The sequence below is a fragment of the Rhipicephalus sanguineus genome, chromosome 1, assembly GCF_013339695.2.
Source record: "Rhipicephalus sanguineus isolate Rsan-2018 chromosome 1, BIME_Rsan_1.4, whole genome shotgun sequence".
NCBI lineage: Eukaryota > Metazoa > Arthropoda > Arachnida > Ixodida > Ixodidae > Rhipicephalus > Rhipicephalus sanguineus.
The window spans coordinates 278567754-278586156 of NC_051176.1; the positions used below are offsets into that span (position 1 = coordinate 278567754).

General features: G+C 45.6%; 1 protein-coding gene across 1 annotated transcript; it reads left to right on the plus strand.

The window, feature by feature from the left end:
• The first annotated feature begins 1131 nt into the window (after positions 1-1131).
• LOC119379062 (mucin-4) lies at positions 1132-17610 on the plus strand. The gene is made up of 3 exons (XM_037648212.2): positions 1132-5117; positions 12207-12259; positions 17507-17610. Exons 1-3 carry the CDS (start codon positions 1133-1135, stop codon positions 17540-17542), a joined length of 4074 nt encoding a protein of 1357 aa, XP_037504140.2. The 5' UTR covers position 1132; the 3' UTR covers positions 17543-17610.
• Positions 17611-18403: the final 793 nt, after the last annotated feature.

Consider the following 18403-nt stretch of genomic DNA (forward strand, 5'->3'; position numbering starts at 1 on the left):
AACTGTCATTCTTAAGTACCCGTAGCAGTTCTCGCCTAGCACTTCGAAGCTTCAAAGGGAATGAGTCAGCAGGTGGGTTGCAGACCTCCAACACTTTGGATGACACCACCTTAGGCTGCGAGTTGTTGTTTGAAACTCCTCGATCATCATTTAACTTGAGTACCACAAACTCCAAAGAAAACGGGGTGGCTCATGATATGTCTGATTCTTCAGCTCAAAATGAATCTAGCTGCAAAACATCTGTGTGTGCTTCACCAGCCACAGAGACCAGCTTGCTACACACCTCTGGAAGAAGACGATCTACTGCTTCAACAAGGATGTCTGAACAGAATGAGGTGCAGGAGCTCGAGACTGTTGACACGTCATCGTCCAGACGTACAAGTTCACGAAGCATGATGGATGCCAAGTCCAGCCGCACACCAGCATCAAAAAAAGTGAATGCCGAGGTACCAGATTGCAATGTGCTTGGCGCGCCAAATGCTCTGAATGCTTCAAGAACTAAACGCACTTCTGCATCTAAAACGTCAGATGAAGAGACTGGAAAATGGGCAGATGTAGCTACTGTGCAGTCTCTGAAAGTTTCAGGCACTAAGCGAACTCCTGCTTTAAAGAAGGCAAAGGAAGAGGAAGCCCCAGAGCGAGAAACCTTGGACATGTCACTACCAGCGAAGGTCAGTACAGGCAGTATGGATGTTTCTCAGGAGAATTCGTTTAGGTCTGGCGGCGCTTCCACATCAGTGAATGCGACTGCAGGAGATCCCGAGCCTGTTGGCACACCTACCAGTCTAAATGCTTCAAGGTCTAAGCGGACACCAGCTTTGAAGAAGGCGAACAAAGAAACCGCAAAGCAAGAGATGTCAGGCACCCCGAAGTCTGTGAATGTTTTTGGAACAAAGGAGGGAGCACCAGCTGCAAGCCATGTGAATGAAAAAGAACAAGGTACTGCATGCATATCTCTTTTAAGGATGAGAGCTCAAATGACACACATGTTGCAATGGGAGAACCTGTTGCCTATGCAAGGAGGGCTAGATCTGGCCGTGTGTCGGCTTCACGAACGCCAGCTTCTAGCAGACCGAGCGGAAAGTTCCCCGAGGAGAATAAACTGACTGAAGTTTCTGATGTCATGTATGGAATGGACCCACAACAGGTGACAGGTGACACAACTAATGGACAGACGCTGGCAAACGGCGAAGCTGCTTTGGAGGAGTCATTTGGGTCGAGAAGCACAAGATCCAGCCGCACACCTATCTCCAATGTGACCCACTTTGACACTCCAGAGCAGGTAGCTGCAGGCAGGCCAAACAGCTCAACTGCCTCGAAATTCAAGCAATCTCCAGCTTTGAAGATGACAAGCAGAGGGGGCCAAAAGCATAATAGTGGGATGGACACTTCAGTGACCTTCAACATCTCGGGACCCAAGGAAACAGTTGCCTCACCGGAAGTAGAGGACTTTGAGCAGCAGGCAGTATGTGCATCCCCAACAAACCATTTGACCTCAGATTGTACGGATGTTGCTGTAGGCAACTCTGTGAAGACAAGAAGATCCAGTCGCATGCCAGATGCTCTGAATATTTCATCAGGGACGTCTACATCAGTATCTGCAAAGAAAGAGGTGGTGAACACCCCACACTCCAAACGAGTTTCAGTCTATAAGCAAACACCAGCTTCAAACAAGGCAAACCGGAAGGCTGCGGAGCAGGAGATGATGGAAACGTCTTCATTCAGACAATCCAATCCAGACATCATGGTTGCTTCCTTGTATGAGTCTGCTAAGACAAGAAGTGCGAGGCCCAGCTGTACACAGTCATCAAAGGAAGCAAATATGACAATGCTGGAGCAGGATAATGCTGGCACTCCAGGTACTTTCAATTGTTTAAAAGCAAACTGTACCACACCTGTTGTGAAAGGGATGGATGAGGCAAATGAAGATGCAGTATGTATGCCACAGTCCGTCAGAACATCAGGAGCAAAGCGGACTCCAGCCTCAAAGAAGGTGCAGCAAAATGATGAGGCTGCTGAGCCAAAGTCTCCTTCAGACGGTATGCATGATGCTCTGGAAGAGTCTGTCAGGACTGAAGTGCCGGAGCAGGACATTGACAGCACACCAAACGCTTTGAGTTCTTCAAGAGCTAAACGTACACCTGCTTCCAAGAAAGTGAATAAAGAAGTGGAACACCTGGAAAAGGAGTCATGGAGCCCATCACCATCCAAACATGTCACTGTTGGTGGTACGGACGTTGCTGTGGCAGAGCCTACCAAGAAGAAACAGTCACGAACCAGTCGCACACCGGCCTCAAAGAAAGCCAGTGCAGAAGTACCACAAAAAGCTGGGAGCACACCGGAGACTCTGAATATTTCAGTAGCTGAATACGTGCCAGTATCCAATGAGGATTTGTTGACTTCCAAAACTTCAGGAGCTCAGAAAATACCAACGAATCAAGAGGAAAAGGCAACTGAAGAGAGGACAAGAGGCAGAATGTCTCCGGCACTTGCAACTTCAGACAGTACGAGTGTTGGTTTGGACGGGTCTGTCAGGAAGAGAAGTGTAAGGTTGAGCCACACGATTGCATCAGAAAAGCCAAGTGCAGAAACACTAGAGCAAGACATAGTCAGCACACCAAGCACTGAGGGTACTTCAAGAGCTGCGCGCACATCAGTCTCCGTGGACGCAGCAACTACAAAACAACATATGATGGAAAGTCCAAAGCCCTTCAGAGCTGCTAAAGTGACACAGACACCAGTTACAACCATTGTGAACAAAAAAACCCCACAGCGTAAGACTGGAGGCATGTCTCCATCTAAAGTTGTAACACCTGACAGTTTAACTGCTACATTGGAGGGCCCTGTCAAGGCAAGACGTGGGAGATTCACCAACACACCAGTCTCAAAGGAAGCAAGTGCAGAGGTGCTAGAGCAGGATGCACTTAGTCCAGTTGTACTGAATACAACAGTGAAGCGCACAACGGGATCTCGGAATACAACTGAAGAGACTGCCAAGCAACAAGTTGAAGAGATAACAAAGCAAGATGTGCTAGACAGTCAGCACTCTCGTAGAGCGTCAAGGACTAAGCGGACACCAGCTTCAAGTGAAGTTAATTTCGAGAAAAAGGCCCCAGCACAGGAGATAGCTGGCAGTTCCCCATCCAAGCATATCGTTTCAGAAGATGTTACTGCAGAAAAGTTCGTTGGGCGAAGGAGTGCTAGATCTAGCTGCACGGCAACATTGAAGACAGATGAAGAGATGACACTGGAGAAAACAGCAGTTACACCTAGCACAAGTTTTTCAGTTGATGAACAAGTGCCATTTGTAGGGGAGCAAAATGACGTGACCACAGGGCAGAAGGCTGCAGGTTCTCCAATCAAGAGAGCTAAGCGTACACCAGGTTCAGCCAGCTTGCATAAAGAAGTGGATGTTTCTCGACAGGAGACAGCTCACAAGCCATTATCAAACAATGTCTCAAACACTAGTGATGTTGCAGTGGAAGAGGCTGTCAGGCCTGCAAGGGGTAGGTCTAGCTGCACACTGGCATCAATGAAAGTCTCTGCAGCTACCTCAGAGTCGGAGCTGATATTAGAAGATAAGCAAATACCATCATCAGGGAAGGCAAACAAGGCACAGAAACAAGTAGTAGTTGGTACTCCGAAGTCCTCAAAAGTTTCAGGAACGAAACAGAAGCAAGCCTCAGGCAAAGTGAGAGAAGAGGACGATGACACACGGCATGAAGCAGTGAAGTTGCAATCTGAATGTGTGGCTTCAAATGATACAGATGATACAGTGGGTTCTGTCATAATGAAGAGTGCAAGAGCTAGTGGCACACCAGCCTCAAAAGACGTACACTTAGATGCAGTGGAGCACGAGGCGGTTGGTACAACAAGCAGGTCAAGATCTAAGCGGACAGTAGCCTCAAGTAAGGTTGATGAAGATGTCATGGAGAGTGAAACAACAGACACTCCAAAGTTGAAAGCTGGGAAGTCCAGGCGCAAACCAGCATCAAGAAATGTGAATGACCAGGATCAAGCACCGGAACAAGAGCTGGAGGCACTGCTGCCGTTTGAACATGGAACTCCAGATGTTGCTGGGGAGCAGACCACCATCAGGAGTGCCCGTTCTCGCCGCATGCCAGCTCTAAAGTGCACAGATGAAGATGTGCCAAAGTCGGAGGACGGGGCTACTCCAAGTTCATCCAAAGCTAAGCGTAAACCAGTTTCAAAAGCCACAAATGAACATCTTGAGCTCGACACAAGGAAGAGTTCGAATACTGTGGGACCTAAGGAAACACCAGCGTCCGGAAAAATCAACGAAGAAAAGGAGACTTCAGCAGAGATTAACAATGTAAATGTTGCATTAGAGGATTCTACCAGGCCTGCAAGAAGCACAAGGTCATATCGTACCGTCGCTTCAAGTAAGGTGGACACCAATGTCTTAAAGCAGGAGACTGTAGAGCAGCCACAACCGAAGAAAACTAGAGCTAAACGTACACAGGCACCCAAGAAAGTGCATGAAGAGGAGGTCCCAAGTTCATCAGTGGAACTGCTGGCAGAAAACGTGGTTTCGTCAGAAAAGGAACCAACTCAAAGTCCAGTGCAGGTCCAGAGAAAGCGTGCCATCAAGCAGGGCAGAAAAGATCAAAATTGTGAGCCCACCGAGACTTTTTCGCCTGCGCAAGAGGTCAAGGATGAGGTGGTCGCACCTCCACCGACGACTACCACACGGAAAGGTCGAGGAAAGCGTGCGTTTACCTCCCAAGAGGATGGTACAGAAACTCAGCTAAGCACTGCTGAAGACGATGGTGGCACTATTAAAAAGAAAAGGGGCCGTCTGCCAAAGCAAGTAGCTCCTCCTATGGACGTATTGCAGGATAATGGTGCTGAAGAGCTGAGCGAAAAAGTGGGCATCTCCTCTAAGAGCACGAGATTACGCCGTGTTGCCGCATCAAAGCAAGAACCGCATGACGAGGCTCTAGCAAGCGATGCTTCACACACAGATGAAGCAATGGTACGAAGAAGCAAGCGTAAGGCTGTTGAAGCGACTGCCACTTTGATTGACCATGCCATGGTGGAGGTTGCTCCAAAAAAGACTAGAGGAAGGCGTGCCAAAGCAGTGGAAAGTACGCATGGTGAGTAGCATTTCTTTAAAACCTTGACACAGTCAATCCCTTTTCATCGTATTGACACATGTACTATATGTAGACAGCAATAATAATGTTATTGATGTGTGTATTGTCCTGCGGCTGTTGTCAGAATCGGCAGTTAGGCATACTTTGTGATTTTAATGAATAGTCAAGAGGAGGGAGTTATTCAAGATGCAGCCTGTGTTTGTTTCTGTCGAAGGCATGGTTATATTGCATGGTACTTTTACTACCCTTTTGTGAATGGAGTAGTGGACATCATGTATGTCACAATTTCAGGAGTTGGTTGCTTTATTAGTTTAGCATTTGCCTTTTTCTACCATTCTGTTCTGGTATATCAAGCTTGTGCGAGCAGAAATCTTTCATATGACATCAGTGTCGTTGAGCATTTCAATGGAGGAGAAATGCTTGAGGTCCATGTACTTAGATTTAGGTCCACGTTAAAGAACACCGGGCATTCAAAATTTCCAGAGCCCTCCACTACAGCATCCCTCGTAATCATATTGTGGTTTTGGGATGTAGAATCCCAACAATTATTAATGTCGCAGAGTTTGTGCAAATCAATAAAGCTACCTGCACAACTGCCAAAGCCAGTTGGGTGAAACCCTGATGATATTTAAGCCTCTGTAAGCTTCATAAGCCTATTGAGGGAGTTTTTTGGTGGCAACCTGTGTGGAAGTGCTTAAATGGTACTTATAAGTGCACAATGCTGTACATTGTAGCCCGGTTATATCGAAGTTTGTGGGAATCAGAAATTCCTTCGCTGTAACCGCTTTTTCGCTATATCTGGACTAAAAAAATTCAGACATCATGCAGACCAAGTAGAAAATTTTATTTACACCCTCTGGAAGAAGTGGTTGAGGGTCCCCTGCACGCATTTCGCGAGCGCCGCGTTTTAGAACAGCGGCCTCAACGCTGTCCAACAGATTGCAAACGTCTGGTTCGGGACTCGGGTACATAAGCAGCAAGTCGTTAGCTGCGAGAGCTGCTCCAGTGGTGACTGGCTAAAGTGCACCGATGTCGTCACCTTCCGGGTCCGAGGAACTGCTATCGGCAATTGTTTCTTTTTCTGGAACACTTGTGGTGGTGAGCTCCTCAGTTGTGACGAGGTCTTCATCCGCTAGGGCAAAGTCCATATAATCCAGCCCTCTTGGGACAAGGCGTGCATTGCCCGCGGACTCCCAAAGCTGCCTTAAGCTTGTCACTGCCGCGGCATCACCTGCTGCAACTGCATCGATATCAACTGCTGCTGTTTCTTCTCCGGTAGCGCTGCTGTCCCGCGAGAAACCCGCTTTCTGGAAGCAGTGAAGTATTGTCTGAGACTTCACATCCCTCCAGGCTCCACTTGCGAAAAATATCGCCTTTACCAGCGGCACCTTCAAGTCAGCTGAGCTGTCAGCTGTTTGGATGTCGATAAGCAGACGCTTGATGACACGGCCGCGATAATGGACCTTAAAGTTGGCGATCACTTCCTTGTCTATCGTCTGCATCGTTGCGGTTGTGTTTTGTTTGGAGGCTGGAAAAAGACCTCGACAGCGCTTAGATGAGCGTTGACATGGTGTGCGCTGCAATTGTCCAGCAGCAGCAGCACCTTGCGCTTCTTTGCGCTCATCTCCTTGTCAAAGTCAGTGAGCCACTTATGGAAAATGTCCCCCGACATCCATCCCTTGGTGTTCGTATACGCTACTGGCATTGACAGCACCTTGGCAAAGCCCTGCTGCTTCTTAGGCTTGCCAATGACCAATAGGGGCCGCTTGTCTGAGCCATCCATGTTCGCGCACGCCAACACCCTGATGCGATTCTTGCTGTTCTTTTCTCCCACGCATTTATCAGTCACCACAAGAGTTTTTGCTGGAAGTAACTGAAAAATTAGCCCCGTTTCGTCTGCGTTGTAGATATCCCTCTTGGCGTATGTCTCAAGAATGTGGCCTCTGTGCTTTTCCATCCAACGCTGGAGACCATCCTCGTCAATGGATGCAGCTTCACCGACAATGCTTTTGTACGTGATGCCATAGCGGTCTTTAAAGGGACACAAAGGCAAATATTAAGTCAACGTTGATTTTTGATGTAACGGTCCAGAAACCTCGTAGTGCTACTTTTGCACCAAGGAAATGCTTATTTTGAAATAAAATCACGTTTTAGTGGTCCGCATCGCGTTAGCGCACTTCAAACAAATCACCTGCCTGAAAGCAGTCTTTCTCACGTCACTGCTGCCGCACCCAACGTTGCCCGCCTTTACTGCGCGGCGGCGTGCACTGGCGACGTGCACCAATTGGGCATCCGGCAACATCACATGCACGCGGCCTTTTCGTTGAACTTTCTGTCAGGGCGACTTTCACGAGCGTGCAAAACACACTCGGCAGTGCGCGATACCGAAACTACCACTGAGACGCGACCGTGTGAGCGAAGCATGGCGCCAGGCGAAGCGCAGTTCGGCGAAAATGGAACTTTTGAACCACGCGCGCCGTTCCCCGTGGCAATGCCAAAGAGGTTCTTTTTTCCATGAATCAAACAGAAATGAATAAGCAGCATTTCATTACGTCTCTTGATGCATGGAAGGTTCTTTTTTTTTATTGCAGCTAGTTTGATTACGAGTGATTAATTGTAGTCGAACTCTCTCACCTCATCGGGATCATTTCCAAAATGTGCCACTCGTGGCGCTCATCGTGTGATACATTTAGTTTAATTTCTCGGTAAGTAGGGCACTGCTGTTGATAATATTGCCGTTTTAGACGTTGTCATACATTGAGCTTTCACTCTGACAAAAATTGTTATTTGCCTTTAGTGTCCCTTTAAATGACTGCAACCATCCGTTGCCTGGGTTGAAGTTCTCGTGGCCGAGAACAAACCCCAAATGTTTGGTCTGCGCTAGCAGGATTGGCCCACTGAGTGGGACGTTCTTTGTGCGAGCATCTACAAGCCATTTGTAGAGCGCCACTTCTACATGGCCGTAAGCGGCAGCGCAGATCCGCTTCCACTCACCGCTGCTAACGTCGTCATCCAAAACAGCATCAATTTCGCTTGCATTCTTTATGATAGTCGCCAAAGTCGACTGGGTTATTCCATGCTTCCGCGCAATGTTGGTCTTGTTTTTCTGGCGAATTTCATCCAAAATGGCGCGTTTCACTCTGAGAGAGAGCACCTTTCGTTTGGTCGTGGATGAGGTGGACATTCCGGGTATCACTGGACATGACATCATTGAAAAATTCGTCGGTGCACAGGGCAGGCCAAGGTCTTACCGCGGGAAAGTCCAAGCACGCTGCGATGAGCCGCTTTTCATCTGTGAACTGAGACAGCATGAGCACACGACTGATTCTGCTGTTCTCTTTTCAGGATGTACGATTGTACTGTTTTGTTAGCGCAGGCAGGCATGGCAGGCTTAGGTAGGCTTACATAGTGGCGCTGCGCCGTGGAGAAAAAGCAATTTAGGAGCACACCTACTTGCTTGACTTTTTTACCACGATGAGGCACTACAAGCGGAACTGAATTGGGGTGGCCCAAAGCGTGGGGCGGCTTTCTTGTGAAACAAACTGGGAGGCTCAGTGTGACGAGGTCAGATACCAACAACCTTTTACCCGACGGTTTGCCTGCCTGGCACTGGAAAAAAGAATAGGAAGTGTTCGCTTGTTTTGGAGACTGCGACCGGGCGACTGTGTGATGAGGTGAAGCAAGATTTCGCAAGGAGCCAAGCGGAGCGAAATGGCAAACGATGCCGGAGGAGGTTGCCAGGAGCCAAGAATTGGCGGTTTTTCGGCCTTTTTGATCCACACGAAAGCTCAAAATGGTATTTGATGGAAAAATTTTTTTGTTTTTCTCGAAAAAAAATGCTTCGCTATATCCGCCAAGTTGCGTTTAGTTACTTCGTTAAAACTGGACTTAAAAGGCATTGAAAATGCGGAAATTAGAACTGGAAAGCAAGATCACTTCATTATAACTCCTATGTATTTCGCTGTAAGTGGGTTCGTTATAAATAGGCTACACTGTATATGTATGCGGGAACAATTGAACAGCGATGGCAATTTTGACGGGCCTTGCATTTTCAGTCGGCATGGATTCATAGGCTCTAAAATCAAATAAAAAATTTTTTACAGTTAGTTAGCCGTATTTGACCTACAAAAGTCTTGCGAGCCTGAGTGGTTAATGAAGGTAAAATTTATTCAGTTTCTTTGCTTACAACCTAACATTGTTAGTAATAAGTATTGTGCAACTGAAAAAAAATTTGTATGTGTGCTTTGTGGCTTAAGTTAAAAAGTGCACAATGTGATATTTTTTGCAGTGCAGTATATAATGTGACGGCACTAAAGTTCAAACATGTTGTACTTTAATGACATCTATTCCTATGAGCGCTTGTACTGTGCTGTGTCACACATTACGGATACGATTTGCCTTACCACAGCGTCATAAAGCCTCGTTATAGATCTTATGTGCAGAGGTGTGTAATATTCCTTTATTATTATTGTCTGATTAAGCACAGCGAAACGAGGGATAACTATGAGGAACCGTACTCTAATCCACCAATAAAATATTGTTTTCATTTAAGCCCTCTTTAAAGTGCTCCTCACCAGGCCTTTTCAGATCTTTTGGTTGTACATTGGAGGTAGAACTTGAAAAGTTGTTTTGCCATGGTTCAAGGAGTAGAGTTTCACTGCCAAAGTGGGCACTCACTCCTTTACCTTGACTAGTATCTGCAAGCAGCATTCATTTTCTGCCTTCTCTGACTGATCAGCAGAGAAGCTTGGCCACTTTTGCATCATAATGTTCTGCCTTCTTCTTTTCCCTTTTTTCTCTGTCTTTTTGCTGTGAGATTTGTTTCCATTTTCATGCTTTTTGCATTCGATGATTGGTCAAAGTCGACGACATTGCAGGCACTGTGTCTCATGCAGAGGTGTTTGTGTGTGCCCTTGACTCCTGCAGTAACTGAGAATCCGTCGTTAGGAAGTGCTAACAGGTTTTCGTTTGATAAATTGGGCTTTGTTGCACCATGGAGCAGTTTGATACTTTCTAGCCATGATCATCAACATACGACCTATACACCATGCTTGTCTCTTTACAATGCTCAAATGTTATGAAATGCCCTTTAAGGGTCACCCTAAGTGAACTGCGAAATGCCACACACAAAAGGAAAAGCTTTCAAGCTCATTGTCTCCTCTTCTTCGTTGAACATTCTGTCAATTTCCAGGTAATTTTCTTGAGGGTGGTACAAGCAGGTTGCCACCTTCTTGTATCACCCTCATATTCTTGTGATAGCAGGTTTTTCATTTACTGTTTCTCGGGGCTGCAGCGATGTGATAGACAGCTGTGAATAATTGTCAGTCAAGTTTTTAGACATTGGCAATTATAATGGAACTCGTAATTATACGGCGCATTCTTGCATGTGTAATAAAGGGGGGGAATTGCTATGTCCTGTGACAACTAGTGGCCCCTTTACACCTTTTGTTGTGTAGTGACTTGAGCAGGTGTCGCCATCTGTGGGTAAAAATAGCAGCTGCACGGGCGCTGGTGGCCGCACTACCATCCAGAGGGCACCACACAACCAAGATCGGCCAACCCCCTGTTTTGTCTCACTGGACTCCCTCCTTCCAAAGATGTCGCTGGCCGACTGCGCTGTGCCGCTGCGTCGGCATGACCGCTTAATCCGTTATTAAATGTATTTGGTGTTTCTCACGTGTCCATACGTCTCAAGACGCAACACCTTTAGTACGCTTTTTCGCGTGACACTTATGTGGTGCGGCAAAGTTGACTTGGCCGTTCTGCACCGCAGTTGAAAGTGCGAAAACTAATGTTTCTTTGCGAATGACACTTCGTTTGCATGAGGATACTGTTTGTGTTGTGCATAAAACGGCAGCCATATGATATGTGTGCGCTGAAGCATGTCGCTGGAAAAAAACACTTGTCTGTGTTATCGCAAGTTGTTCACTGAGAAAGATAACACACCAAACCTATAAATAACAAATGCCACTCGCAGACGCGATGGCAAGGGTACTTTGAATGAAGGCATAACCAGATGCGCCCACTTCTCTCCCTTTATATCGGTGGAAAGAAGGGAGGGTCCCTCGGCCCCTGTGCAAAGCTTCTGGGATTCCTCAAGGCCAGAAATTTCTGGAACCGCTGTCCTTTGTCGTTATTATTTGCTTTATCGCGGTGGGGTTAGAGCTGTTTTTTTCGGGAGATTTATGGCTATGCCCATACAATCTGCAGGATTGGTCAGGATTTGGGAGCCTTCTGGGTAAATCGGGAGAGTTGGCAGGGTATGCAAGTGTGCCAGATCAAATCAAACTAATCAATAAAAAAGTGAAGTTTCATTTTGTTAGCAGTGTTAGTTAGGCTACTTTGAAGACTTTGGTTAAACCAGTAGTGTGACTACTTGCTTTTGCTATGCATTTCATGACTCTTACGCTCAATACATAGAATTTTATTGCTTTTGCATTATGCTTTCGATCTGGTTACTAGAGGTTGTACTGCAATTTAAGGTCCCTACAGCTCCAGATTGATCAGATTTCTTTTTCTAGTCACTAGGCAGGAAGAGCATAGAATTTTTCATAGAAATTTTCCCTTTGTGCATAAACTTTTCTCTCTTAGCATTTGTATTTGTTGAAAGTAAGAGTTTGCCAATTTAAATGTTCTTAGGATCTCAACGGCTCCAATACTCACTTTCTCTGCTACAAAACTACAAGTTTGTTGCTCCAAAACTGTCATTTTGCTGCGCCCAGCCCTGCTCAGAAACATTGGAGTCTGCTTCCACCCCTGCAATATATGTCTTTGATTTGTTATCTGGTTAGCTTGACTATTTTAGTGCTTGATAGTTGATCTTCTGGAACTTGTTAATATGTGGCTAGACACCGGTTGCTTTAGCCATGTGTAGCATTTTCCAGTATTCTTTACATCAACAAGCTTCACCAGAATTTGACTTGGCCTCTCTTGTCCTGGTGGTAGCACAGGTGCTCAACTTTCATATATTAACTGATGCGAGGCAACGATTTGGCTGCATGCTGTAATGTCATTGAGCTGTAAAATTTGTAAGTATGGAATGTTGTACACATGATATTGAGGTAAATCTGATTCACTCAATTCTCGCAGTTGACGAGGAGGGCTCTGCTGCTAAGGCATTGAAGACTGGGCAACCTGAAGAGGTGAGAATGCAATGCATGCACAAAAACCTTTTATTCTTTAAATATGTGAAGGTTTGCTTGCAAAAGCAATGCTAGCTGCACCTCTTCTGTGTACACTGCTTTGAAAGCTATTCAAGTATAACTCAATTGATATTTCCTTCTGGCTTCTACAATGTGTGTTGTTGCGAGTTTACAAAGCATTCCGTACCTTTGCTACATCTTCCTGTGCTCGCCTGAAAAGTGCATCTTGGGGCTTTAGCGCTTTATCTTATAGCAGTCAACCACGTTATAAAAAAATGTACTGTGTTCACTTTTACATAAATGATGCACAATACAGGGTTCATGACATTCCTTGAAAACCCAGGAAATTTAAAATAACATTTTCAAGGCCCTTAAATATCCTTGGATTTCGTCAGTAAGTTTCCATTAAATCAGTTTTTAGTAGATGCCTTTTGAATAGTCTTTTGTGAATATTTGGTGCTTTGAATACTGGAATGAATATACGTATTCTATCACATGTAACCCACCTAAAAAGATGGTTTCACTGCAGTGTGGGGCTGCTATGCCGTGGAACCACTTATTCAGGGGAATTCTGCACTGCCGCAAAGCCACGCTGATCCTCATGACGCGAATTTCTGCAACATAGTTCATATATAAAAGAATTCACCAAGATGCGCCACCACATTTTCCCTGCACCACCCCTCATGCTGATTGTCCAGTGGCGAGCACGATCAAGCCGCCATCAATGTGGGCAGCCTACTATGCCAATATTACGTGGCAATTGCCTGTTCAGCCCATTTGCCACGAGTCATGGCACGCACTGGTGGACAAACCGTACTTGCATGTTAACTTCATGTGGTAAAACTGTTGTGGTTGTCGAAAAGAAACGGAAAGAAAACATGAGAGTACACAAACGATCAGAAAACTTGGAGGGCACTAGAGCTTCGCCTTCAGGAGTAGAATGTGGTAGCGTAATCGAACCCTGTTCGCATTGCTTTCTCAATCGCTAGCCTGCCTTGCTTCTCGGTGGACACCTAAACCGTGCTGCAAGGAAAGGAACCTCTGTGCGCCTGTAAATTGGTCCTTTCAAACTATCTTTGAATGCCTACTGTAAGTACAGTTTCGATGTGCCCACTACGACATAATTCTTCCTTTTGCGAGTTGGCAAGGTACCCGCTCGCGTCCGTAAGGCAACACGTGCGTAGGTGCAGCTGCACATGTTGATGCTGTTGTTTATAATGATAATTAATTACGCCTGTGTGCTTTGTAATAGACCTTTTTCAAGCACACGAGCGCCACCAACGGGCGCGCAAGCGGTCATGGGAAATGTGTGTACGCCGCAGCATAGAGGAGGCTATGGCCGCAGCATACCGCAGCAGCCGCCTCGACGAGCGCGCGGGCCTCGCGCTGTAGCTTTCCGCTTGCGCCGTGCCAGGACTTCTTAGACATAGTGAATTTGGCAAGGTGCAACATGTTACTGTGCAATTCAATCACGAACTTCAGTATTTAACTGCGACGGCCTCTCGACGATTTCAGTCTCTCCCACTGTTGGACCAGTTGAGCGGCTCAGAAGCGTCATTTCTCTCTCTCTCTCTCTTTTTTTGTGTGTGACAGTGCAGCTTACGGCATAAATGAAAAAAAAAAATACAACTCGGTTGCCTATGAAGTGTAGGAGCGGTCTATGATTCGCGGATGCATTTAGAGTCAACGTCCATCGACAGTGTCGACGAACACAGTGTGAGGTTATGATATTTTAAAGAGTACACTAGAAAGTGTAGTCGGCATTTGGGGAAATGAGATACATTCATTGCGTCACTTGCACCATATATGTAAAGAACGATAAGTGCTTACTAACATTCGTTGGTGCTATAACTACAGGTTGGAATAATACTTAGAGCGAAAAAAGAAAGGAGCAGTACAAGGAAGGAAACGCACAAACCAGCGCTCACACACAACTGAAAGTTTATTGCACGCGTGAAAAAAAACATATATACAAAAATGGGAGCGCCTCGCGCGTGTCATAAAGAGGCACAAAAAGTCAAACAACCAAGGCGCGTGCTTACAGTCGATTAACAAAGTTGAATTCCTTGTCTTGTAACGACTGAGAAGGTTGAGTGACACAAAGTGTGGCGTTATTTGTGACATGACATGCCCCCAAAATTTCTCGTGTTGTCTGATTAGGTTGATGGTATACAAAGTTACTGTGCTTTCGAAGATGGGATTACATTTTCCTGACTGACATAGCGGTGCGAGATGAGACGGCTCCATTCAATGAATTTTGATGCTCGCTGAGTCGCGTATTAATCGACCAGTCTGGCCGATGTACATGTAGACACAAGAAAGAGAAATTTGCGGTTAACTCCTACACAATTTACAAAACAATTGGCATGCCTCTGACCGCATTTTTCTTTGCCCACAGCAGACCCCTGCGACCTTATGCGACTAAGCTTATTTGGGGCAGCAAACAGAACCTTCACCCCCACATCGCTTCCCTACGTTCTTCAGGCCATGCGACATCCTATACATATGTGGAATAACTGCAATATTTCTAGTTTCTTCATTATATACGGATGGAGGACGTCCGTGTTAATCTTTCTTTGCCATGCGAACAGATTCTTGCAAACTGATACAACGATACGTAGGATATCCCGCCTCTTTGATCACTTTGCAGCTGGAAACTACTGCTTATTTTATGCGCGCAAGTTTTTTTCCAATGCCGTGCGTAATCATGACATAACAATTCCTCGTTTAACAATATTCGAATGCGCCGACGCGATATTAAACACCGATTTCGCTGAACGCTGGCTATACTGCCCGCAAACATGCTCCGCAGTGAAACTTGAAAGCATGTATCAAGAAACTGCAAATTATCAGAGCAAGGCATCTCGCAAGTGAATTCTAGTCCCATCCCGTTTTTAGAATTTTAGAATGAGCTCACTTCTACGTACAGCGCGTGACTTTTCAATTAAGATCAAATAATCATCTGTATACCTGAACACTGTAACACCTCTCTACGGTTTCGTTAAACCCGATAACGAGCCGCTATGGCATTAAATGCCATAGCGGCTTGTGAACAAGTAATCATTGAATAAATATGAATTCGGTGTTCCAGCTCACATTGCTCACGATAGCACGTTTTGACTGCATGTATCGGCACATGATAACTCGCATGCCGCTTAATTGCTCCATCCGGTATACATCCGCTCGGTAATACCTACACTGACTGCATCATTCCTTTCACATTTCATGCGTAGAGATACATGCAGGTGCGTTCAGACATGTGTAGTATTTAGGATTTAATAATAGTCAACCAGCGGCGAAGCGTTTTTTTCGTTTGGTGCTCCCACGGCGCCAACGAGGAGCAAGCGACGGAACAGCCGGCGGGCTCGTCGTACACACTTTTCCCATAGTGCTTCGCGCGCCCGCGGGGGGTTCTGGGATTGCTTGAAAAAGGTCTATTGGTGGGCCTTTAAGCCAATGACTCGTTGCACAGTTCACATGTTTTGACCCCTGGTGTGATTCTACACTTCTGCCATGCAATATTACATGTGTTAATTACAGTCCTCGCACTACATAACATAACACACCCCCCCCTCGCGAAGCAATTTTGAGTGAAGGCGTGGCTATGTGGTAGAACATCTGCTTGCCACGCAGAATTCCTGGGTTTGATTCCAACTTGAACCAAAGATTTTTTTATTATTTTTTATTTGCATCTATCTCGAATTTTTGCGCATGGACAACGCTGATTTTTCGCTCACAACCAGCGACGCCGGCACTGGAATTTCTTCGAAGCAAGCTCTTTAATGCTATAACATTAAAACTTAATGCGCCAGTGCCACTGCCATCAATCCCAGAATGCAGTAGCCAGAAGTGCCTCCCAGTTGGTTGGGGCAGGTCGCTGTATGCTTAACACTTCTGGCGGCTCCAACCTTGGGCGAAAACATCCGGTACTGCAAATGAAAGTTTGTTGCTTGGACGCCGTAAATTCACTCCATGAGGTTCCTGTTAAGTGCACGTATTACCTGCACCACAATCAGTTTTTAAAAGCATATTTAGTAGCATCTTATATGGGCTTATATTGGCTGAGTGTGGCAAATTTTTAAACTAAAATGGTATTTTGCTGCTTATAATTTGCACTCTGCTACTATTTGAATTCGCTTCAAAATTATTAGATACTGGTTACCGTTCGCTTTGAACTAAAAAAGTGATATTTGCATGAACAGAGCACATATTGTTTAGTATTTGTGTGTGTGTGTAGGTGTGAGGGTTGTCCAACCGCTTTGTTTGTATGTGTGTGTACGTACATACTCACACAACTTCGGAAAATTTGGAGGGGGGTGTGGGGCTTGAACCCCCTCCTTTCTAGCCATGCCTGTGCTCCTGAACGACTGGCAACTGCGTACTCCAGCCACCAAGGCATCTAATCCAGTTTATTTCTGTGGCCACACTGCAGTAGCATTGTTACAGCAGCAGCACCAGCCAAAGCTAATCCTGCATTCATTATGGGAACATGGTAAGGCTAGTGGCATCTTGAACTTCGGAATAAAAAAAGGGGTTGCATAGATCTTTCTCAGCCGTGCACATCTGCTACTGGGCCTATGTGGAGAATAAAACAAAAAAACTTGATAAAACATGCAAAGGCATCACGGAAATGCCACATTGAAGAAAAGACACATGATATCAAGGTGAAAAAGAGTCTGGAAGTAACAGTTGCCGATTTGACTGCTTGTGCCGACAACTGTGCTGAGCAGGTGAAATCCACAAAAGACATCACCTTAATTGTCAAGTGAAACAGCTTTAGAAAAACGGCAAAAGAAAACACTGGAGCTTGCAGAAAGGGTGACAAGTTGAAGGGAAAGCTTCAGGAACTTAACCTCTAGTCCACTGTTTTAAAATGAACCCCTTTTTTGTCTGTGCAATACGTCTAGATTGTGAGGTGAATCAGTTTAAGTAAACCAGCAGAAGGTTACTGAAATCTGGATAAAATAGTGCAGTGCAATAAAACCTGCGAGAAACAAGAGATGACCTGAGAAAGAAGCTACGAAAACTAACTATTGGTCTAAAAAAATGCACCTGCTTTTGCTTGTCTGCACTGAAAGATGAGCTTCCATGCTGTAAAAGATGGTGTTGTCTTTTTGTACAATCTCAAAAAATGTTGCTGTAAGTCCTTGAAAGTACTTTACTTTAAAACCCTTGAATATTTTTCTTCGTTGCTATGAGCCCTGACAATAGCTTTTGTGGTGGTATAACCATAACATTTCTTTTCAGGTGGCACCTGCAAAAAGGACACGCAAGAGGGTATAGGAACACTCATGCTTGCATTCTCATTTTACTTTTTAACTTGCAATAAATGCTTGTACTCCCATACTGGACTCTATGTATTGATGATGTTCCTATGCCTTAAAGGACCCCTGACACCGAATTTGGAAACTCGAAATGCTTGTGTTGTTTGATAGTCCTGCATACGGGGGCACTTCTGACCAATTATGAGTGACGACCGTTGCCTTTAAGATATTTTCATTTCGTTTTAAAGTAAGCCTGAGTGCTCATCTGAATTTTGAACTCCTATCAACATAACCACTAGTATGACGTAGACGTAGGCCCCTTGTGACGTTGCAGAGGTAAAGCAAGTGTTGTCGACGTCACAGACAGAAATATGCGCGGTGCACTGTGGTATATTGCGAAACATGTTTGCTCTTTGCTTCTCCCACCTTCTCCTTCTTCGGTACGGGTCGGCAGGCAGCGTGAGCTCCCCGTGTGTGTGTTCTCCAACTGGCAGTTCAACAAGCGCGTGGCTGACGTCACCCAATACTGAGCGCACGTCAACACGCGTGCCCCGAGGCGCGACCGCCGCGGCGCGGCGCTAGTTTCTTATCCTCTTTCGGCGCGCGTTTTGAACCTACACTAAAGATGACCACAATTAACGCTGCTAGGATTAATTAGACATCACGTAGGAGCATTTGCGGTGTCATTCTGTGATTACAAGACATAGGCCTACTTATTGCAACATAAATGTCACAAACAAAAAATCGGCTGTCAGGGGCCCTTTAAATTAATGGTATATGCTAATGGACAGGCGTTCTGGACACCTGCAGGTCATAGTAGAAACACACGGCAGTGTACATGCACCTTTTTCTGTATATATATATATATAGGTTCACAACA

What these genes read in the sequence shown, in the direction of transcription:
- LOC119379062 (XM_037648212.2), top strand. Translation starts at nt 1,133, where the DNA reads ATGGACCCACAACAGGTGACAGGTGACACAACTAATGGACAGACGCTG. An exon ending in AGCAGTGGAAAGTACGCATG is followed by an intron (nt 5,118 to 12,206) that starts GTGAGTAGCATT and finishes CAATTCTCGCAG; the next exon opens with TTGACGAGGAGGGCTCTGCT. An exon ending in AGACTGGGCAACCTGAAGAG is followed by an intron (nt 12,260 to 17,506) that starts GTGAGAATGCAA and finishes ATTTCTTTTCAG; the next exon opens with GTGGCACCTGCAAAAAGGAC.